Source organism: Photinus pyralis, unplaced genomic scaffold (assembly GCF_008802855.1).
Source record: "Photinus pyralis isolate 1611_PpyrPB1 unplaced genomic scaffold, Ppyr1.3 Ppyr1.4_LG6, whole genome shotgun sequence".
Classification (NCBI taxonomy): Eukaryota; Metazoa; Arthropoda; class Insecta; order Coleoptera; family Lampyridae; genus Photinus; species Photinus pyralis.
Genome location: NW_022170663.1, coordinates 46753967 through 46777806, shown reverse-complemented (window position 1 = coordinate 46777806; position 23840 = coordinate 46753967). Strand labels below are relative to the sequence as shown.

Below are 23840 nucleotides of genomic sequence, written 5' to 3'. Positions count from 1 at the left end.
TATGATTTATTATTTATAATAATTATAATTATGAATATCAAGATATTTCAGAACCATTGGAGATAGGTACAGGACATTATTAAAGAAAATTAAAGATTATTAAATAAGTTAAAGAATAACACAAAAATGTACAGGGTGTTCCAAAAGGTAAGTACACGAACATGAAATTTTGTAACTTTAGACTGAGTTTAAGGCATTCTAGAAAGAGTAAGCGATACCAATTTGGTTAAATGAGAGAAAAGTTGCGCAAGCAAAGGTCTAAGAAGATAGCGTTTAAAAACCCATGAAAAATTTTGAAAAATAATTATAATTATGAATATCAAGATATTTCAGAACCATTGGAGATAGGTACAGGACATTATTAAAGAAAATTAAAGATTATTAAATAAGTTAAAGAATAACACAAAAATGTACAGGGTGTTCCAAAAGGTAAGTACACGAACATGAAATTTTGTAACTTTAGACTGAGTTTAAGGCATTCTAGAAAGAGTAAGCGATACCAATTTGGTTAAATGAGAGAAAAGTTGCGCAAGCAAAGGTCTAAGAAGATAGCGTTTAAAAACCCATGAAAAATTTTGAAAAAATCGAATTTTTGGATTTTACGAAATATCTATTTCTTATTTTAAGCAAAACCAATGGTACTTCTCCAAAGCAATTTTTAATCCTCTTTAAGGAGTTGTTAATTTTTTCGCCCGACGACGTTTCGCTTTGCAGAACTTCATTTTATTAATACGGCCCTGATATATACGTAGATAACATAAACCACCGTTGATTGTGTAATTATTTATTTTAAAATTCTTTGTACTTACAGATCCGTAATTGGAATTTTGTTAATTAAGTCTCGAAAAAAAGACCAGACAGTAATTAAACCACAAAGTACTAAAACATCATTGGATTCAAAATAAAAAGGGCGTTAAGACTATGATATCGGAACATCAGGGTCGTATTTAAAAAAATTTGCTGTGGCTAGCTAAGAATATGTGTACTAAATTTGGTTCCAATCGATGGAGCCGTTTAGCCGGAAATGAAAGTAGGTACAGACAGACAGACAATATCGAAATGTTGTTTGATTCGTATTCATGGTGCGTCAAAAGGTGTATTTCTGACAAAAAAGTGGGGGGAGGGGGTCATTGTTTACCCCAATGCAACACCTTCCTTACTAACGTTCAACCTAAAAACTTGAAAATAATCCTCCTTTGTTAAGAAAATCTTTTTTACCAAGTTGTGCAATTAACGGTTCCATAGATATGGCTTGCGAGTTGCAACCTTTATTAATAGAACACCCTGTATAACTTTATATTGTGTTATTAACAACAAATTGTGACATTCAATGTCAAAATCACTTCTTCTTTCCGCAACACCACGAAGAAACGCTGTAGACCGAGAATAAAATAATTGAAAAATCTTGGTTACTTGAAGTATTTTGGCATTAAGAATTTATGACAATGTAATATACAGGGTGTTCAATATAAAAAAGTCATGTTTTTGTTATTATCTGAATCAAGCGATATTGCATTCAGTAGAAAAAATACACCATTTTACTAATGCAAAATTGAAATGTACAGGGTGTTCCACTAAAAAATGCAAATTCAGTGAAGAACCCCAAAATGTTTGTATAAAACATATTTCGATATCTTGTATATTCGACTGGACGAGACGTATCGATTGGTGAAGGCGAAGCAAATACCTTAACTACGAAGTGTCGGAAGAGGGTACTCATAAAAGGCAAGTGGAACGTCAGGACGAGACATGTCTATTGGTGATGTCAAAGGTTTTAGTGCAAATATCTGCAGAATGAACTGTCGGAGGATCTAGTAACTAGGGAATATAAAAATTGACTATTAATTACTCCTCGTGACGGTATAGACGCAATTGACAATTTTTGCCATATAACCCGCACTTCTGTAATAGCAAATAGCACAAAATGAACACAAAAGTGAGGGATGAAAAGAATTCGATGAGAACAAAGTATGGATCTCAACACGCATTCTAAAATAATTGCTTCCAATTACGAAAAAAAAGCGTATACATCGTAATTCAAACGGCCAGGAGCTGGTTCTCTTTTGTCGTACCTCGCAATAGTTAAATTAGCAACTCTTTTGTTCGGATTGTCAAACCGAATCTCACTTTAATTTATTTCGGCAGACGAATTGCCAATGCCGGATTCCCTACGGATGCGGGTAGAAATTACAACGTTTTGTCGATATAGAGAGGGCCCACTTCCGTTTCGAAAATGACTAATTTAATTTTTTTTTCGGTCGAATCTTCTCGCGCCAGAATTTCTAATTCACGTCACAAATGGATCGAGGGGGGGAGTAAAATCAAATCTTGATGTTTTCACGTACAATGGAAGCAATTATAACTTTGATACGAACGCGCGACGGCCATAAAGGAAGCCAGAAACGAAATTTATAATAACTCCGGATGCTTGCGGAATTTAAAATTTGACCGATTGATAAACAATATCGAAATTTTAGTATTTCTACCAATTAAGAAACGATTCGGGGAGGCGGAGATCTTCAATATTTCTAATGATGTCAAACAATTTAAAAGTCAAAATCCTCGTTATTTTTATACATCCCCTTTTAATTGAAATGTCGGCGGAGTTGGATGACAAACTAAAATTGGAGGGGATTCGATTTTTTTAAAACAAATCGGTCGACGTTTGAACACCCCCCACCTGGGGTCGCGCACTCCACGTCCTATGACAAATTTGGCGGTTTGGAAAACAACGCGGTCATTTTGCTTCCCCGCCGATTATAACGAACATCTTTCCGAGCTTTATCGCAGCGTGCACAAATTGAAAGCTGGTCCGTCGAATTACCGGGCCGTAAGTAATTTAAAGTACTTTGCAATTCGATAAAATAGAGCGCCAGCGGCGCCGTCGGAAGCCATTTTCGATACGAAATAGGTGTCATTATCTCAGTGTGCGCTTACATCCGGTTACTCCAGACTGACGTTGTTTTTCGCTACATTTGCGTCAACAAATGTCCAAATCGAATTAGCCGCAACGTCTCGTCTCGTAATTGGAAAGAAAGGCCTTGTTAATTGTGCCACAGAAATTGTTGAGCAAGACAGTTGCGAATATTCCAGAAATCCCGAAGAATATCGAGGCGCTACGAAAAATTAGTCATGGGCGGACATGACGCAAATATCACGTGTATGTTCTAGGACATTCTGAAATCGGCCTGCTTTAATTTTCGTTACAATCATGAGTTAAAAAGTATTGGATGCTGATGAAAATCAAAGTAGGCCGATTTATATGAAAATTAATAAGTCGGCAAAAAAAACACCCTGTATATTAATTGATTTGGTTCATTAGTTTGAGACTAAGCAGTAGCGATCCTCAGAACATGAAGATCCAACTCGAAAAAAAGTTGTCATGTACACCTATATGCACTGAATCCGTGGACACACTGTAGAGTGTAAATGTATATTTTTAAATCTTTTTTTTTACATTATTTCAACCAATTTTAAAGATTCTTAATCAAAGCACCCAAAAACCCCACTGCACCGACTTTCATTTAATCACAACAATCTTTCGTAATTTTCATCGGCCATACTGGATCCGCCATTTTTTTTCTTAAAAATTTAACATCAGATTCTTAATTGGCTTGCCCAAAAACCTCACTATACCGACATTCATTAAAAAATAACCAATTTTCGTCGCTTTTGTCCGCCATAGTGGCTCCGCCATTTTTTTTCTTAAAAATTTAACATCAGATTCTTAATTGGCTTGCCCAAAAACCTCACTATACCGACTTTCATTAAACAATAACTAATTTTCGTCATTTTAGTCCGCCATATTGGATCCATTTTTTTTCTGAAAAATTTAACAGCAGATTCTTAATTGGCTTGCCCAAAAACCTCACTATACCGACTTTCATTAAACAATAACTCATTTTCGTCATTTTAGTCCGCCATGTTGGATCCGCCATTTTTTTTCTTAAAAATTTAACACCCTTAATTGGCTTGCCCAAAAACCCCATTACACTGAGTTTTATTTAATTACAATTCGCGCAAATGCGCGGTATAGAACAAGAGTTCCCTGGGACTGTGTTTCCGCTACAACTGTCGTCCAGTTTTAAGAGGAGGGCAGTGTAGCGACTATTCCAGAAATTCCAATAGACATCGAGGCGCCATGAAAAATTAGTCATTCACGATAAAGCACGAAGGCGGATGTGACGCAATCTTTCATGGAAATATGACGTGTTTATTCTAGAACATTCTGAAGCGTAGTTGAACATTCGTGAGCATTCTAGAAAGAATGTTGTTTGCTATGACAATATGAATCGACAAATTTATAATGGCTCCCAATATTCTTAGAACAATTTCGGAACTTCTCGACTTAAAATTTATGAAAATTAATCAACGCCATAGTACAGTAATCCAAACAAGCACGTGCAAATTTAATTGCGAGGGTTTGGGTAAATTAGATTCGAGAAACCCGCCATTACCGATAGAGTAGGTATTAGCGGGCGAAGTTCCGCCGAGTTTTAACATGTGTCGAGTAAAACGCGCGTAAACGTTTAATAAAATCGAATTGCGGGGAAGGGCGCGCGACCCATTCGAAATAAAAGTCGATAAGCTGGCAATTTAATTAAGAAGTTTCGCCTCATTACTCATTAGATCCGTTTACGTCTTTGTAACGGGCGCTTCTACCGGGAAAGTAGTCGGTCGCATTCTTCGTTAATAATTCAATTTATACGAATTGAGCAGACTTGAGAGTAATTCCGGTTGTAAACCACTTACGAAAAATTGCGTTGTCGCATTCGTTAAATTGTACAGGGTCCCACGACAAATGCCGGTTATCTATATCTCAAAAAGGAGACCTCGGAATCATTGTCAATTTGACAATACAGTAGTATTTTGCATTTGTATCTGGTTTAGATTTTTTGTTGAAGATTACCCTGGTCGCTTCCTTATTCATTGCGAGAACGGCTTAACTGTATTCTGGCGATTAACTTTGGTTCGAGTCCAAATACTTTTTTTCTCATTGTGGAGGATTTAATTGAATTTTGGTAAATACGTAAGTAGCCGCCATTTTCTTTAGTCACCTTTTAATTGTGAGTTTCGAGACTTTTCTAGTCGTTTTATATGGAGTTTGAATCAATTTAATTTTAAACCGATGCCGCGCCGTTTTATAAATAACCCTCTCATTAATCAGAGGTAGATTGAATTTTGGGTTATTTTAAGGGATTTGACATAGTTTTCTGTACAGGGTTTTACTTCTATCCATTCTGTGAACGGGTTGTGTACAAAAAAGGCTTCATGTCGCCTTATAATTTTTATTTTTTGGGTAAGCCAATTAAGAATCTGATGTTAAATTTTTCAGAAAAAAAATGGCTGGTCTCCGCTAGGATAATAATTTTGGGCAAGCCAATTAAGAATCTCATGTTAAATTTTTAAGAAAAAAAATGGCGGAGCCAATATGGCGGACAAAAGCGACGAAAATTGGTTATTTTTTAATGAAAGTCGGTATAGTGAGGTTTTTGGGCAAGCCAATTAAGAATCTCAGGTTAAATTTTTAAGAAAAAAAATGGCGGAGTCAATATGGCGGACAAAAGCGACGAAAATTGGATATTTTTTAATGAAAGTCGGTATAGTGAAGCTTTGGGCAAGCCAATTAAGAATCTGATGTTAAATTTTTCAGAAAAAAAATGGCGGATCCAATATGGCGGACAAAAGCGACGTAAATTGGTTATTTTTTAATGAAAGTCGGTATAGTGAGGTTTTTGGGCAAGCCAATTAAGAATCTCATGTTAAATTTTTAAGAAAAAAAATGGCGGATCCAATATGGCGGACAAAAGCGACGTAAATTGGTTATTTTTTAATGAAAGTCGGTATAGTGAGGTTTTTGGGCAAGCCAATTAAGAATCTCATGTTAAATTTTTAAGAAAAAAAATGGCGGAGCCAATATGGCGGACAAAAGCGACGAAAATTGGTTATTTTTTAATGAAAGTCGGTATAGTGAGGTTTTTGGGCAAGCCAATTAAGAATCTCAGGTTAAATTTTTAAGAAAAAAAATGGCGGAGCCAATATGGCGGACAAAAGCGACGAAAATTGGATATTTTTTAATGAAAGTCGGTATAGTGAAGCTTTGGGCAAGCCAATTAAGAATCTGATGTTAAATTTTTCAGAAAAAAAATGGCGGATCCAATATGGCGGACAAAAGCGACGTAAATTGGTTATTTTTTAATGAAAGTCGGTATAGTGAGGTTTTTGGGCAAGCCAATTAAGAATCTCATGTTAAATTTTTAAGAAAAAAAATGGCGGAGCCAATATGGCGGACAAAAGCGACGAAAATTGGTTATTTTTTAATGAAAGTCGGTATAGTGAGGTTTTTGGGCAAGCCAATTAAGAATCTCATGTTAAATTTTTAAGAAAAAAAATGGCGGAGCCAATATGGCGGACAAAAGCGACGAAAATTGGATATTTTTTAATGAAAGTCGGTATAGTGAAGCTTTGGGCAAGCCAATTAAGAATCTGATGTTAAATTTTTCAGAAAAAAAATGGCGGATCCAATATGGCGGACAAAAGCGACGTAAATTGGTTATTTTTTAATGAAAGTCGGTATAGTGAGGTTTTTGGGCAAGCCAATTAAGAATCTCAGGTTAAATTTTTAAGAAAAAAAATGGCGGAGTCAATATGGCGGACAAAAGCGACGAAAATTGGATATTTTTTAATGAAAGTCGGTATAGTGAAGCTTTGGGCAAGCCAATTAAGAATCTGATGTTAAATTTTTCAGAAAAAAAATGGCGGATCCAATATGGCCGACAAAAGCGACGAAAATTGGTTATTTTTTAATTAAAGTCGGTATAGTGAGGTTTTTGGGCAAGCCAATTAAGAATCTCATGTTAAATTTTTAAGAAAAAAAATGGCGGAGCCAATATGGCGGACAAAAGCGACGAAAATTGGATATTTTTTAATGAAAGTCGGTATAGTGAAGCTTTGGGCAAGCCAATTAAGAATCTGATGTTAAATTTTTCAGAAAAAAAATGGCGGATCCAATATGGCGGACAAAAGCGACGTAAATTGGTTATTTTTTAATGAAAGTCGGTATAGTGAGGTTTTTGGGCAAGCCAATTAAGAATCTCATGTTAAATTTTTAAGAAAAAAAATGGCGGAGCCAATATGGCGGACAAAAGCGACGAAAATTGGTTATTTTTTAATGAAAGTCGGTATAGTGAGGTTTTTGGGCAAGCCAATTAAGAATCTCATGTTAAATTTTTAAGAAAAAAAATGGCGGAGCCAATATGGCGGACAAAAGCGACGAAAATTGGTTATTTTTTAATGAAAGTCGGTATAGTGAGGTTTTTGGGCAAGCCAATTAAGAATCTCAGGTTAAATTTTTAAGAAAAAAAATGGCGGAGCCAATATGGCGGACAAAAGCGACGAAAATTGGATATTTTTTAATGAAAGTCGGTATAGTGAAGCTTTGGGCAAGCCAATTAAGAATCTGATGTTAAATTTTTCAGAAAAAAAATGGCGGATCCAATATGGCCGACAAAAGCGACGAAAATTGGTTATTTTTTAATTAAAGTCGGTATAGTGAGGTTTTTGGGCAAGCCAATTAAGAATCTCATGTTAAATTTTTAAGAAAAAAAATGGCGGAGCCAATATGGCGGACAAAAGCGACGAAAATTGGTTATTTTTTAATGAAAGTCGGTATAGTGAAGCTTTGGGCAAGCCAATTAAGAATCTGATGTTAAATTTTTCAGAAAAAAAATGGCGGATCCAATATGGCGGACAAAAGCGACGAAAATTGGTTATTTTTTAATGAAAGTCGGTATAGTGAGGTTTTTGGGCAAGCCAATTAAGAATCTGATGTTAAATTTTTCAGAAAAAAAATGGCGGATCCAATAAAGCGGACAAAAGTGACGAAAATTAGTTATTTTTTAATGAAAGTCGGCTTAATTGTATTCTGGCGATTAACTTTGGTTCGAGTCCAAATACTTTTTTTCTCATTGTGGAGGATTTAACTGAATTTTGGTAAATACGTAAGTAGTCGCCATTTTCTTTAATCACCTTTTAATTGTGAGTTTCGAGACTTTTCTAGTCGTTTTATATGGAGTTTGAATCAATTTAATTTTAAACCGATGCCGCGCCGTTTTATCAATAACCCTCTCATTAATCAGAGGTAGATTGAATTTTGAGTTATTTTAAGGGATTTGACATATAGTTTTCTGTACTGTACAGGGTTTTAGTTCTATCCAATCTGTGAACGGGTTGTGTACAAAAAAGGCTTCATGTCGCCTTATAAAAATTATAAGGCGACATGAAGCCTTTTTTGTACACAATCCGTTCACAGAACGGACATAACGAAGCGAATGAATTACAGGGTTCTGTAATTGTGTCTCTTTTGTTTGATAATAAATTTTTGTAATATCAGGTTGTCATGTGTCAATTTAAAATCCAATTTAAGATTCACTGCCTTTTCTATGGTTTTTTAATAATAATTATGACGGAAAGACAATAGTTCTCGAAACCGACAATCGTTGAGAAGAAATTTGCTATTTGTTACAACAAAAATGACGATCGTTATTTCTATCCGTCCAAATTTCGTCGCTACCATCACCGAAATGAAGGTAATTGAAGAAAGTTTCGCACCGAAAGTTCGAAAAGGACGAACACGTAAAACACCGACCATTACTATCCGGAGGGCTTTAACTAAATCCTCTTAAAAAGATTGTACCAACTATTTCCCACAATTTTTGCTCGACCGAGGCGAATTCGAGCGTAAAATGTAGATTTCGCAAGAAAAATACGATACACTCTCAAAAATTGGAGCATTTTCCGCTCAATTGGACGCGGCGAAAGTTGCGGCAATACCGCATATATCGAAGATTTTTCTAATGCGATTCAATTCGCGTCTCTAAATACGAGAATTAAAGGCGGACATTGCTGCACAGAATTATAAATTAGTTTCCACTTTGCAGCTACACGAAAGATAACCTCTGTAAGCTTCTGGGAATACCCGAGCTTATGCAAAACTTTCTATTGTAACATGTTAATGCGGCGGGATAGTAGTTGGTGTTGGTTAATTTAAAATGGGAGGGAGGAAAAAACTAGTAACTACACTGTTTTACAGCAATAAGTAAACGATTCAGTATTAATGAAAGAGGTTTTTCGTTTTTTTAATCGAGCACTAGATGGAGTTGGTAACTTCTAGTGGAGCAAGTTTAATTAATTCGCTCCTGGAACTGTAGCACATAACTGCATTGCGGTACAATCATCTCCCTGACAAATAGCTTAAATTCCGAGACACTTCAAAGCGTCTGCAACTTCGATACTCTCATTGATAACGGTGTAGGTACTTATCTAGTTTTACAGTTCCATTGTTGTTTGCGCCAAAGGTGGATGGAGGGTTGGAAACGGGGCATCGTAGGCAAATGTAATTAAACTTTGTCCGCCTTTACGATTTACATAAAATAATTCCCGTTTTCATACTTTCTACTTGGACGTATCCAACGTCAATTATTTAGAGCACCTGTACGCGAAATGGAAATTTTCCCGTATATGACGAAAAACTTTCAAAGTATTTGTTTGTTATTTCTCCCACGTTTACACGCCAAAATGGATAGGTGATATGCGCACGCCCTTCTTTTGACACACTATTATACTATTATTCCGCCATTCATCTTTTAAATCCATACAGTATTATAAGGGATCCGCATCCCTACATGTCTTAAATTTTTGATAGGTACAATTAAATCACGTCCTTTGAATGAAATTGACTTTTCTCAGCAGACTGGGCCAATTTAGATACCGTTGCGAACCTTCTAGAACGTTGTAGAGTGCCCAGAAAGGCTTCACGCAATATAGTAGCGCACATGATAAAAAAAAAAAAGATGCCTATCCGTTACCGCAGATACATGACACGCTAGATACGCTTACGGGTGCTAACTGGTAAGTTAGTTCGGAATCTAAACATCGCGAGGAGACTATTTGTCGAAAATCTTCACACTTGACCATTGAGAGAACTCAAGAAGGTCAGCTCGAGGTCTTGAAGCTCGAAAAAATTATGAAACAGTTGAAGAGCTGATGACGTTTATTGTTTTACTACCATTCCATTTGTTTGCACTAAGGCGATGTCATTTCTTACATCGCGAAGTTAGTGAATTGCCTTTTGTATCCGCACTCAAAACAAAAGATTTTCGGGTTTGTTAAAATAGACGTGTTCCAGTAGTCAAAAGAATCCATCCTGAGAAGCACTTGCAACGTGACGCATTTAAACAACCACGCACAATCGGCTTTTAGTTGATTGGATGCTCTCGCCAAAGGCGCGCTCTCTTAATCACTTCTTCGCCTTTTCTTCTCCCTTTTTTAAGCGAAACAAGATGTCAATTCAATTTTGAAATCGTAAAGCGAATGCCTCCGCAAATTGCTTTTCTTAATTAATTGCATGTGAATTCGATTAGTCTCCGCGTACGTATAATCAATTTAAATTGTTAACTGTACATTATTTCCATAATCAAATCGTATATTCAGCCCGGTTTAATGTGGGGAAACTCTCGGCTGGCGTTGTTCGCCAAATTTCCTCGATTTTCTGGCATACGGTTTCGTTTCGGTAGAGAACAATGCAACAATTAGCAGCGTAAGGTTGGTTCCGTATTCAGCAAGTTTCGAGTAGGTGCTTTCTTAAAGGGTAAGTGTATCGGATCTTTTGGGGGGGGGGGGGACTTCCTTGCTAATCCTTTGCATTGAAAACATAATGGACTCGCTAAAGTTTGAAGTTTAACTCCCTCATTAACCCAAGCTGAATTTGCTCTCAAGCGACGAAGATGTTATGATAAAAGAAGCGTGTGAAAGTATCGCGAAGCAGGTGCGAATCAGCCTGTTTAAAGAGAACACAAAAGCGAATTGAAGGAGACGCGGACGAAGCCAGCGTAAATGAAAAAAGGGTGTTTGATGAAGAGGTGATTGAAGCTTGAAGAGAAAAAGAAGTAAGTCATCAGAACAGAAAGACAGACGTGTGCAAGTGTGCAAAGGACAGATTAAAAAAAATATATGTGCCAAAGAGACCATTACAAAAGTAGAAGTGAAGCAGAATCAAAAATATGTGAAAAAGTATGAAAGATGCGTGACAAAGAAAAGAAATCCCGCTTAAGTAACTATTTGAATTGTGCTCTTACTTAAATTCTTACGCGATATCTAGGTAATCCACTAGTTTAGATGTAAATTATACCTGTAGTAAATTTGTTATTACCTTAGTATAGGTTTCTCTCGCATAGTTCTTGGTTTTGCCGATAGAGGTCGTGCCAGGGCTGTAACTTTTGATCTAGTAGTCCGATTTTTTCGGGCCTTATTAATTTGGGTGCGTAGAATCCAAAACGATTCGTACTTTTTCGATTAAACGTCTCAATCAAAAGTTATGGGCAAAAAACCAATTTCGACAACAAATTCAAAGGGCTGTAACTTTTGATCTAGTAGTCCGATATTGGAACTCTTTGAAATTATGGATTCTACAGGCCACATTCTATAAGAAAATATTTTTTTCCGGTCGGTCTGAGACAATTTTTTTTTCTGGGCAAAAAAAAAAACGCAGTGTATAACCTTCCTTTTTTACCAAAAATCGACTGCACCAAAATTTCTCGGGAAAAAACTTTTTCTTATTAATTTGGGTGCGTAGAATCCAAAACGATTCGTACTTTTTCGATTAAACGTCTCAATCAAAAGTTATGGGCAAAAAACCAATTTCGACAAAAAATTCAAAGGGCTGTAACTTTTGATCTAGTAGTCCGATCTTGGAACTGTTTGAAATTATGGATTCTACATGCCACATTCTATAAGAAAATATTTTTTTTCCGGTCGGTCTGAGACAATTTTTTTTTCTGGGCAAAAAAAAAAAACGCAGTGTATAACCTTCCTTTTTTACCAAAAATCGACTGCACCAAAATTTCTCGGGAAAAAACTTTTTCTTATTAATTTGGGTGCGTAGAATCCAAAACGATTCGTACTTTTTCGATTAAACGTCTCAATCAAAAGTTATGGGCAAAAAACCAATTTCGACAAAAAATTCAAAGGGCTGTAACTTTTGATCTAGTAGTCCGATCTTGGAACTCTTTGAAATTATGGATTCTACAGGCCACATTCTATAAGAAAATATTTTTTTTCCGGTCGGTCTGAGACAATTTTTTTTTCTGGGCAAAAAAAACGCAGTGTATAACCTTCCTTTTTTACCAACATCGACTGCACCAAAATTTCTCGGGAAAAAACTTTTTCTTATTAATTTGGGTGCGTAGAATCCAAAACGATTCGTACTTTTTCGATTAAACGTCTCAATCAAAAGTTATGGGCAAAAAACCAATTTCGACAACAAATTCAAAGGGCTGTAACTTTTGATCTAGTAGTCCGATATTGGAACTCTTTGAAATTATGGATTCTACAGGCCACATTCTATAAGAAAATATTTTTTTCCGGTCGGTCTGAGACAATTTTTTTTTCTGGGCAAAAAAAAAAACGCAGTGTATAACCTTCCTTTTTTCTGGGCAAAAAAAAAGCAGTTACCTTCCTTTTTTACCAAAAATCGACTGCACCAAAATTTCTCGGGAAAAAACTTTTTCTTATTAATTTTGATGCGTAGGATCCAAAACGATTCGTACTTTTTCGATTAGACGTCTCAATCAAAAGTTATGGGCAAAAAACCAATTTCGACAAAAAATTCAAAGGGCTGTAACTTTTGATCTAGTAGCCCGATCTTGGAACTGTTTGAAATTATGGATTCTACAGGCCACATTCTATAAGAAAATATTTTTTTTCGGTCGATCTGAGACAATTTTTTTTTCTGGGCAAAAAAAAAGGCAGTGTATAACCTTCCTTTTTTACCAAAAATCGACTGCACCAAAATTTCTCGGGAAAAAACTTTTTCTTATTAATTTGGGTGCGTAGAATCCAAAACAATTCGTACTTTTTCGATTAGACGTCTCAATCAAAAGTTATGGACTAAAAAACCAATTTCGACAAAAAATTCAAAGGGCTGTAACTTTTGATCTAGTAGTCCGATCTTGGAACTGTTTGAAATTATGGATTCTACAGGCCACATTCTATAAGAAAATATTTTTTTTCCGGTCGGTCTGAGACAATTTTTTTTTCTGGGCAAAAAAAACGCAGTGTATAACCTTCCTTTTTTTACCAAAAATCGACTGCACCAAAATTTCTCGGGAAAAAACTTTTTCTTATTAATTTGGGTGCGTAGAATCCAAAACGATTCGTACTTTTTCGATTAAACGTCTCAATCAAAAGTTATGGGCAAAAAACCAATTTCGACAAAAAATTCAAAGGGCTGTAACTTTTGATCTAGTGGTCCGATCTTGGAACTGTTTGAAATTATGGATTCTTCCCATTTTCGGGTATATTTTACAAGTTCTAAGGCCGTTTTCGGTATGTTAATAAAAATTACGCATTTAGCTTTTCAATTTGAATAATTATTTTTAGGATTCTTACTTCCGGTTTACTTTTTTCTTCATTATTACCTACCGGAATGTGCTTTCTCCTGAGTGGAAACCGGTTTTTTGAGTATTAATTATAGTTTAATATAAGATTGCCTCAGTGTCAGACTTTAGCTCTGCTACTTAGCAATATTTTATGTGCAGCGCGATTCACTACCCCTTTTACTTGTTTTTTTTGTGTTGTAATGTGTTACAGATTAGCAGAATGCACCCTTTCTGAATTCAGATGGCCGCTACAACCAGAAATCAAAGGTAATGCTTTCTCTTTCCAAATTTACTAAAGACTAAGTGGTGCCTATCCGGTTTATTTTTTCTAGTATATAAAAACCCCGGAATTCACTCCGACTCACCTCTACTGGAATAGAAGATTGTCCTTTCTACGTCTTTTAATTTCTATAGAACATTGTTTTCTTAATGGATTTCGGATATCTAAAGGCAAGATGTCGGGGATTTGGGTCATATACAGTTATCTTAATTGATTACAACTGCAAATTCGGCATGAGATCATTTCAGCATCGTGCAAACTTTGATCGATATCATTTAAGATTATTTGGTACTCGAAATGACAACCTCTAGAAAAGTTAGTAAAATTGAAAGTTAAATAGAGGGCAAAAAAGTAAGATCCGATTCTAAATCACACTAATAGTTACTGTTTAAACCGCCAGAGGGCTAAAAGTCTGATGGTTTATTTCATTGTTTCATGACGTCTCTAAAATCGATCGGAGTCGACAGGTGAAAAAAACCTTGCGAACAAAACTAATGAGTTTTCTTCCCCGACAGTTGTCAGAATCAGACAACCGCTAATTAATTCGTAAACGAGTTACGAGGTGATACAGGTAACGAGCAGATAAAAGTTCGGAGCCCGTAGAAACTTTTTTCCGCGGACTTCTTATTAAAAGTTTGGCACAGTTGTACAGGTTGATCCAATTAAATGAGACATAAATCACATTAGGACGAGCGAGCTCGGTTTGCTCAGCGTTCGTAATGTTTTAAACACACACACCCCCCGTTTTTGGGACGGGAATTCTGTGTTGCGTAAATTTCGGAACCCTCAAAGATATCCTTAACTTATCTTCCGCTTGTTTGCCCAACGAAAGCGAGTTTATGGCGTTTTAATTTGTTTTCATTTAAAACTCTTCAACTTTTGTTATGATGGCATTTTCGGAATTTGCCTCATAGCTGAAACTTGGATTACTTTATTTTTAAAACTTAATTAAAAACAAAAGTTTTCGTTTAAATTGGTTTAATTTGGAGGGATTGCATTACGGGGAACGGTTTTCTGTTCTGTTGTTACTCTGGAAATGTTTCTTCCTTTATATACAAACTTTGTATAATTTTTTCTTTCTTTTCGCGAGAGATAATTAAGAAAGTTTGGCGCGCAGTTATTTCAAGTACGATTAATTCGTCTAAGTTACGCAATTTAAATGCGCGTAACTCGAAATGGACTTACCCAGTATTCCTAGGCGGAAGTTGAGGGTTACGACGATCACGTGACCGTAGGAAGCCAAAACGCTGCCGTCGTAAGGGTTCCCTGAGCCCCACTCGAAACTTTCGCCGTGAGCAAAAACTAAGACCGCATACGGTGCTTCTAATCCCCGATTGCCTGAAAAAAAAACATTTTAATTAATTTGCGTGAAATTTTAGCGAAATTTCTAGAATGTTATTGACTCATTCTTTGATGAATATGATTAATGGTTAATAGTCTCTATTAATAATTAAATTTATTTAAATAAACATCATGTAGCTTACGTTACAAAACGTTGATGCCTAAAAGGTTTCTTATAAATGTCATGTCAGTATATTAATATATCGACAACCTGCCACTAAAAGACGTTTGACCGCAACATGGGATCACATCGCCTTTACCAAAGTTGCTATACACTTAAAAATTGAAAATCACCTGCAGCGCCATCGTTTGTAAACTAATTACGTCCCAAAGTTTCCCTTACGAAAATTTACAGATTGTCAGCGCACCTTATCTCCCTACATAAACCGATCGTAAGGCCTCCATAAAATTTTACCGGCAATTAATCTGCGCTACAATTGAAATCACTAGCAATTTGAAATTGTTTAGGTAACGCGGTTCCAAAGCCCGAAGGCCTCAACACTAAAACTTACTTTAATTGGAAATTTTAAGGGTCGAAGTGAATAGTGGAACTATAAAGGTGAGTAAGGGCAATAAATCGCCCTTCCTTAATAGCGCGGTTACCAAATAGAATATTGATTGAATGTAAATACTGTTAGCCTATTAGGTAGCCATTAAGTCGGATTTCTGCGATCGTCTATTTCTAATTAAGACAATAAGAACTACTTGAGTAGTATTCTGTCAATTCAAACTTTACTCATCATTATTAACGAGTTCCTAGTATAAATTCTTTATTAAATATTGTGTAGATCGCAGGTCGTGAATTGGCAATGTATGTCAAAAAATAAAGAAAGCCATTTTGACTCCGTTAGCACTTACACAACTTATCATGTTTTATCGCACATAATCCTTTCGTATAAATATCTGCAGGACTCCGGTGCTGTATCAGGTAGCGTAAATCGCGCAGGGTTTTAACCCTACAAGGATTCACGACACCAGTACCACAGGCCAAATAAAAGTAGCTACCAAATTAACAGGCCAATAACAATGAAATAAAAGGGAAACTCTCTGCGAAATAAAACAAAACGGAAATAAATTAAAAATAATTCCGAGTTTCTAATCTGGGATGTACTAATGCTTGGGTATGGAATCTGGTTCTGGTTTCTGGTTGGTAAGAGGTGCAGGAAGTAAGTTCCTTGAAGTCTTAACAATCCCACTTTTATGACAAGGAGAAGCACAAAACAGGAGAAGGGATTTAGTTTCAAAAGATGGTGACGACAAGCGGCATCTAACGGAGGAATTTTACAACGCATAATGCAGGATGTTTACAAATAAAATTTTGACTTGACTACTTTATATTTTCTTACAAAAGGCAACAGAACCCCCCCCCCCCCCCCCCATCTAGTTTAGTGTTCGTGGCGAGGGAAGTTTCCCTGGTGACGTAAACTAAGGAGTAACTGTGTTTTGTGGTGCAAGGTCGTGCCCTGGGATTTATCCGGCAAAAAGGCCTCGGACGGCTCAAGTGACCTTTTCAGAACCGAACCTTGTGGATCCGCAGTGTAAATTTTGCTCCGGAAGGCAGTTTTGCTTGCATTATTTTGTCCGTAAGTTAGCTATGAACCATCCTAATCAGGTATAGTGTTACCTTCTGAACGAGCGCCTGAGCAGGGGCCGAATTGAAAGCGTTGCGCACATCCAGAGAAGCCACCACCGCCACTTCCCTGGTCCTCCTAGTCTTCTTCCGGACTGGATGCGTCGAAGCGCTTCCCTTGTTCCTCCACCTTTGCGAAAACCATATTGCTCCGGGAACAACTTAACCTCTTTCTCTCGTCTCGACACAATAATCCTTTCGAATAGCTTCCCTAAACGACTAAGGAGCTCGAGAGGTTCCCGCCTCCTTTTTTTTGGTAATTGGACTATACTTGTCATCTTCCATATTTCAGGGTATGCTATCCCAAACCTCTCAGAATACGTCCGTGGCCCCTTGGAGCCCCACATTCAGCCGGGAAACCATCTGGTCCGACCCTTATCGCTTTGGTATCGTTTTGCCGCTTGGATAATTTTTTGGTCTGCCTCTGAGACTGAGATTGAGGTACGTCCTCGTTTCTCAAACGAAGGCCGTGTTCTCGTATAGATTACCAGTGACCTTGTTTGTGGTGCAAAATTGTGTCAGTGACGTAATTCTAATGAATGAATGACCTTCTTTAAGTTTGATTTTTGGTAAAAATTTTCGTTTAAATGTATAAAAAAATAATTGATAGACAGAAAGATTTTAAATAATAATTTGTATCGACTTATAAAATTAAACCACAATTTTTACAGGTGCCCCTTTTTTTACTATCGTGAAAGACGAAAGAACGTCGTAAGTAGAAGACCTATGTATTTTCTGGATCAGCAAGTGACGTCACACCAATCAGAGACGAGCTCGTGACGTCGAAGCCAATCAGATACGAGCACGCCCCTCCCCTTGACTAATGGGATACGGTAGGCTAGGCCTTTAGAGTCCGACCCCTGTGGCGTCACAGCGAATGAGCGGTGTGGTCCGCCATCTTGGATCGAGAGCGATTTTATTAGTCTCTAATTCCGCCATTTTGTTGAGCGCCAGCTGACAATACCAGAAGCCAATTTCCAGTCTCTTATAAATTGAATTATTGGTTTTTATTGAATGTTAATTACGGTTTGTAGTATTCGATATTGCTATTGCAATGTCCTGCACTATTCACTACCCCTCTTTTTTGTTAAGGTAAATACTTAAGGACCTTTAAAAGTCACAAATAGTCTCCAAAAAGACTGCGTTTAATATTCAAATCTTGAAAAAACCCTATACAAATTTTACGGATCTCTTATTGTATGTAAGGGTCCTTACGCATTTTAAGAAATTTTAAGAGTCGCTAACAGTTTTCCAGTGCTTCGAGAATTTCCCAATGTGTAATGTATAAGAATTTTGAGTTTTAAAGTATTAATAGTATATTGAAAGACAAGTGTTACAATGCGACCTATTGTAATACGACTATCTTGTGGCACGAGTGGCGACGCGAAGCGTAGCCACGAGTGTCCGCAAGATAGGAGTATTACAATAAAGCATTGTAACACGCGTTTTTCATACTATTTTTTCTATTTCGGTGCTTTAATTAAAAAAAAAATCATTATCAGAAACTATAGGGAACATTAGAACTAACATGTTTTATGTTGGGAACACTTGCCGTTAAGTTTTAGGTTGGCAGCGTAGTAAGACTGACATTTTGAAGTTCAAACATGGAAGTACCCAACGAAGTACCTACTTGTACTAACTAGTAACTGCCAACTTAAGAGATGAGTTACCAAAAAAAAACGACTATAATCACTGTCTTTGTACAACTGTTTTAGGCCGAAAACAGTTGCACAAAATCATCATTGTGACACCGAAATAGAAAAATTTCTTTAAAATACTGAAAATCTTTAAGAGATTCCATGAGTCTTTAAGGTTTCTTAGAATTTTCAGGACACTTCAAGAGTCTTCTAGAATCTTTGAAAGTCTTTAAAGCCTTTAAATATCCAATACGTTTTAATAACGTTTAAGAAACGCGCATTGAACTTTTAAGGTATTTAAGGACCTTTACAGAAAGTCCCAAAGAGGTGTGTTTAATATTCTAATTTTGACAAGCTTTTAAGGCCCTTTACATACAAACTTTCTTTGCAGATTTGTGCATCTTTAAAAACGTTTAAGTCTTAAAGGGTCTTTAAAAAGTTCCATGAGTTTTTGTAATGTTTGCAAGAGTCCCCAATATACTTCAAGGGTCTTCTAGAAGCTTTGACTCTCAGTCCGAATCTTGAAAAGTTTTTAACGCCCTTTACAAACTTTCTTTACGGTTCTTTTAAGTGCATTTAAAGGTCTTTTAAATAAGAGATTTTAAGAGTCATTAACAGTTTCCATGGCCTTCGAGAATCTCCCAAACATCTTACAAGGTGCGAAAATTCTATCTGGAACACTGAATACGCGGCCTTTAGACTGACGTCATGAAACAAAATTTACTTTATGTACAGGGTGGCCAAATAAGAATGCGGTGTGAACCTGTTTCTGAAATGGCCGCTAGGGGGCGTAACTACAATCTGGAATCTAAAAAAGTGATGTTTCTGTGAATTCCGCTATATTAACCCATCAAAAAAATGCCCGGCCTTTGAAGTCGACAATAATGTGAATCTTTTTTGTTTGACAATTATTGCTGTACCTCTAAAAATGAAGTGGTAGTGGGATATTCAAAGGTTTCCGTAAAGAACACCCTGTAGCCTTTCCTTACAGCTTTTTCAATCGAAATTAATATCCGCATGGTGAAAATCATTTAATTGAATCTTGATGAAATGGCTAACAATTTCCAAGACCTTTCAAAGGTCTCCAAAAACTCCTCAAGGGTATTACTAGAAATCTAGGAGATTTGAGAGTGTTTAAACATCGTTAAAAGCCTTTAAATGTTTTTAATAAGCTTTAGAAGTGTTTAAGAGTCGCTCCTTCAAGATTAATTAGAAGCTTTTATAAATTTTTAAAAACTTTTACGAGTCTTTAAGGTTTAGAAGTATTTAAAATCCGACTCGTACAAAGCGGATCTCCATCAAGTGAATTTAAAGATCCATGAAACCTTTAGATCTTGAAAACTTCAAGACCTTTGAGAAGAATCTCCTAAAGGCTTTTGGAAATTTAAAAAAAAATTAAAAATTATTGAAATTCTTGAAGAGGTGTCGTTAGTCTTTAAGATGTTTCTCCAAGATACTTCAAGGTTTTTTTTAGAACTTTTAAGACTCCTTGTTCGTTGATACGTTTTATTAATGTTTAAGAGACGCGCTTTAAATATCCTATACAGTTTTGAAAACCTTTTACAAGCTTTTAAGGTAAATACTTAAGGACCTTTAAATGTCACAAATAGTCTCCAAAAAGACTGTGTTTAATATTCAAATCTTGAAAAGACCCTATACAAATTTTACGGTTCTCTTATTGTATGTAAGGGTCTTTACACATCTTAAGAAATTTTAAGAGTCGCTAACAGTTTTCCAGTGCTTCGAGAATTTCCCAATGTGTAATGTATAAGAATTTTGAGTCTTAAAGTATTTAAATTTCTTTAAAATCCTGAAAATCTCTAAGAGGTTCCATGAGTCTTTAAGGTTTCTTAGAATTTTCAGGACACTTCAAGAGTCTTCTAGAATCTTTGAAAGTCTTTAAAGCCTTTAAATATCCAATACGTTTTAATAACGTTTAAGAAACGCGCATTCAACTTTTAAGGTATTTAAGGACCTTTACAGAAAGTCCCAAAGAGGTGTATTTAATATTCTAATTTTGACAATCTTTTAAGGCCCTTTACATACAAAGTCTCTTTGCAGATTTGTGCATCTTTAAGAACGTTTAAGCCTTAAAGGGTCTTTAAAAAGTTCCATGAGTTTTTGTGATGTTTGCGAGAGTCCCCAATATACTTCAAGGGTCTTCTAGAAGCTTTGACTTTCAGTTCGAATCTTGAAAAGTTTTTAACGCCCTTTACAAACTTTCTTTACGGTTCTTTTAAGTGCATTTAACGGTCTTTTAAATATGAGATTTTAAGAGTCATTAACAGTTTCCCTGGCCTTCGAGAATCTCCCAAACATCTATACAAGGTGCGAAAATTCTATCTGAAACACTGAATACGCGGCCTCTAGACTGACGTCATGAAACAAAATTTAGTTTATGTACAGGGTGGCCAAATAAGAATGCAGTGTAGTGTATCTGGAAACCTGTCTATCACAGAGACTTGCAATAAAAAAAGTTATTACTAAAACGCCCACGAGAAAAACCTGGAAAACATTTTTAAGTTTCTGAAATGGCCGCTAGGGGGCGTAACTACAATCTGGAATTTAAAAAAGTGATGTTTCTGTAAATTCCGCTATATTAACGTAACAAAAAAGTGTCCGGTCTTTGAAGTCGACGATAATCATAACCTTTTTTGTTTCACAATTATGGGTGTAGCTCTAAAAATGAAGTGGTGGGGGGGTATTCAAAAGTTTACCGTAAAGAACACCCTGTATCTTCGAAACGGCTGAGCCGATTTGAACAAATTCGGGTTTATTGAAAAGGGTGATTCTTCGGCTACACATATAATATTTGAAGTTTTGTTAGTTTCGACATTCCAACAGAAATGGTTAATTTTCTCAAAAAAATTAAATGCGTTGGTTCGAATGAAGCGGAAACGAAATGCGCAATCCAATCGCCTCCAATGATAATTCTCAACCCGCGAAATACCGTACAGTTTTGAAAATACAGCGGTCCTCGAACAAAAATTACAGTGATACTCAACTTATATGTACTTGGGATCTCCAGTCTGTTCTAAATATGCTGATAATATCAACGGATGCTAGATTTCAATGAAGTGCTCCCTTTTGTACTCCACTCCACCTTCTATTAATTCTTTCGCAAAATAAAATGCTCCAATTATTACTAAGGAATTTGTTGGGCGAATAAATTTATCGAGAGACGGATATCAACCCTTGGCTTCATATTCTTGCGATTCTCAGGATTAATGAAATTTCTCTAAGCAATGACTTCAGATTTCCAGAAAGTGAACAGTGAAAGTAAATAGTACAAAGCTCTTGCCACACAAAATGTCTGCTTTTTACCAATTTCTCATCTGATAGTAGTAATTTATATCAGTAGATGGGGGGGCGACTTCAATTTATAACGAAAAGAGAACAAATGTATTTATTTCCTTTTAAGGGTATTATGAAATGAGTCTATTTACTTCTGAGCTATGTGCAAAAAGCGACCCATTCATTATATAGAGCTGACGTTGTACTTTTCAGAAGTTATCTATCTACCCCTCTTTTCTTTTGCTTTCTTCCCAAAACAAAACGCGGCGGTCTTAATCTCGACTAATAGATTAAGCTTTTTTCGGATGTTCTTTTTTCTATTAGATTTAAACGTGGGGAAAAATTGCGGGATGTAAACGCGGCGGAGCTTGAAATATATAATTCATGTCGAGCTGCATACAACATTAATTTCCCTAGATGTCGTCCTATTTATTATTGTCCGCATTATGATGCTAATTTTCTAATTACGTCGAAAAACAATTACACTATCGTAAATTATTCGTAATTGTAGGTACATCGAGCTGTTGTAATATATGCAAAAAGTTGGGTCAAATCGTTTGTCATGTTTTTATAGCCGTTTGGCATAAAATATTTGTTGCCGCCGTGTACGTTATTTATGCGCGCAAATGTCCGGCCTAATTGTTTTCAAACAATCCCTAACCAACTTTTAAGCATTCTTAATTTTGCGTTTTTACGCGCGCCCGCCAAATTCGTAACGTACGGCCCCGCTAATGTAACTTATGCACGCCCCCGCGTTGGCCAAAGTTAATTATTAGAAAAAATGGGGCTCTGATTTGCTCGCGAAGATCTCCTTTGTTTACCGAAGAGCTTTCGCTAATCACATTTCGTCCATTTGCTCTCTCCCCCGGCCGCTTTAATTAAAATAAATTTTGTCTAATGTATTATTCGTCGCAAGTGTCACGATCGCTATGAAATATGATACGTTGCCGGTTTCGCCATTATTGCAACCTCCATTCAAATTTGCAATGAGAGATCGATTAATCGACTTTAAACCTCGAGACAAGTTGAAAGGTTTTCCGATACATGCGGTCACGCCCTCATCACACGTGTAACGATTTCATATACTTAGACCTTACTATTTTCTACGGCGTGTCCATGTCGACTAACACGTTATGAAGCACAAAACCACCTTTTCGTTACAATACAAACTGGCAAAGCTACATAAAGACTTAATCCTCTTCCTCCCTCTCGCAGAAGACATCGACTCTAAGAGTGGCAATCCTTTTAATAACACATAATCGTCAAATAAAGGCGCAATCCCGTAGGTATACGCGCGCATTTAAAACGATCCAATATGCAAATTCTGATATAATGTAGTTAAAATAGCATTAGAGCCGATGTTTGAACTAAGCTAATGCGACAATATTACACTTACATAATGTAAATTTGAATACAGTTACGACGTTAACAACATCATCCCCTTTCATAAAATCCAGAAAAAAAAAACAGCAATATAGCTTTTATTACTTAAAAGTAGAAATTCCGAGCGACGAGATGATATGAAAGGGAAAATTTTATTCAAAATAAATTATATTACAAGACGTGCCTTCGTGTTAGACTGACAGAAATACGAGATGTTTCCGTTATTCTAGGTACGACTCGTCTACGCAATAAACGTCATATTTGAACGTTTACAAATGAACATGGCGAAGCTGATTTGTTGACTTTATCGTTTTTAGTCCGTTTATTTATTGTTTTCACCTTCTCTTGTTTATTTTAGAAATTTGTAACTTGATCTTTAAGTGGCGATTAAAGACGATGCGCGTCCTGAACGTCCTTTCACGTCAACTGACGGTTCACACGTCGATTAAATCAACACACTGGTTAGGACAAATCGACGCTGGTCATCAGACAGCTTGCTAAAGACTGTGGGATCATGTTATGAGACTTTAACCGAAAAATTGAAGATGCGGTTTTCGCGAACTTGTTTAGGCATCAGTTAGTTACTTTTTCATGAAAAAACATCGAACCAACACACTTAATATTTTTGAGAAAATTAACTATTTCTGTCGGAATGTCGAAGAAAGCCCTCAAGCGGCGATATGTGACACTAACAAAACTTCAAATATTATAATATTTGTACCCGAAGAATAACTATTCAATTAACCCGAGTTTGTTCAAATCGGCTCAGCCGTTTCGAAGATACAGGGTGTTCTTTACGAAAACCTTTGAATACCCCCCCCCCTTCGCCACTTCATTTT

General features: G+C 36.3%; 1 protein-coding gene across 1 annotated transcript in view; it reads right to left on the bottom strand.

Moving 5' to 3' along the window:
* Positions 1–23840, bottom strand: part of LOC116174674 (neuroligin-1-like) — a 168828-nt gene that overhangs the window by 32416 nt on the left and 112572 nt on the right. The window contains exon 5 of the mRNA XM_031492620.1: positions 14902–15054. Within this exon, the coding sequence (XP_031348480.1) occupies positions 14902–15054 (153 nt within the window). The remainder of the gene's footprint in view (positions 1–14901; positions 15055–23840) is intronic.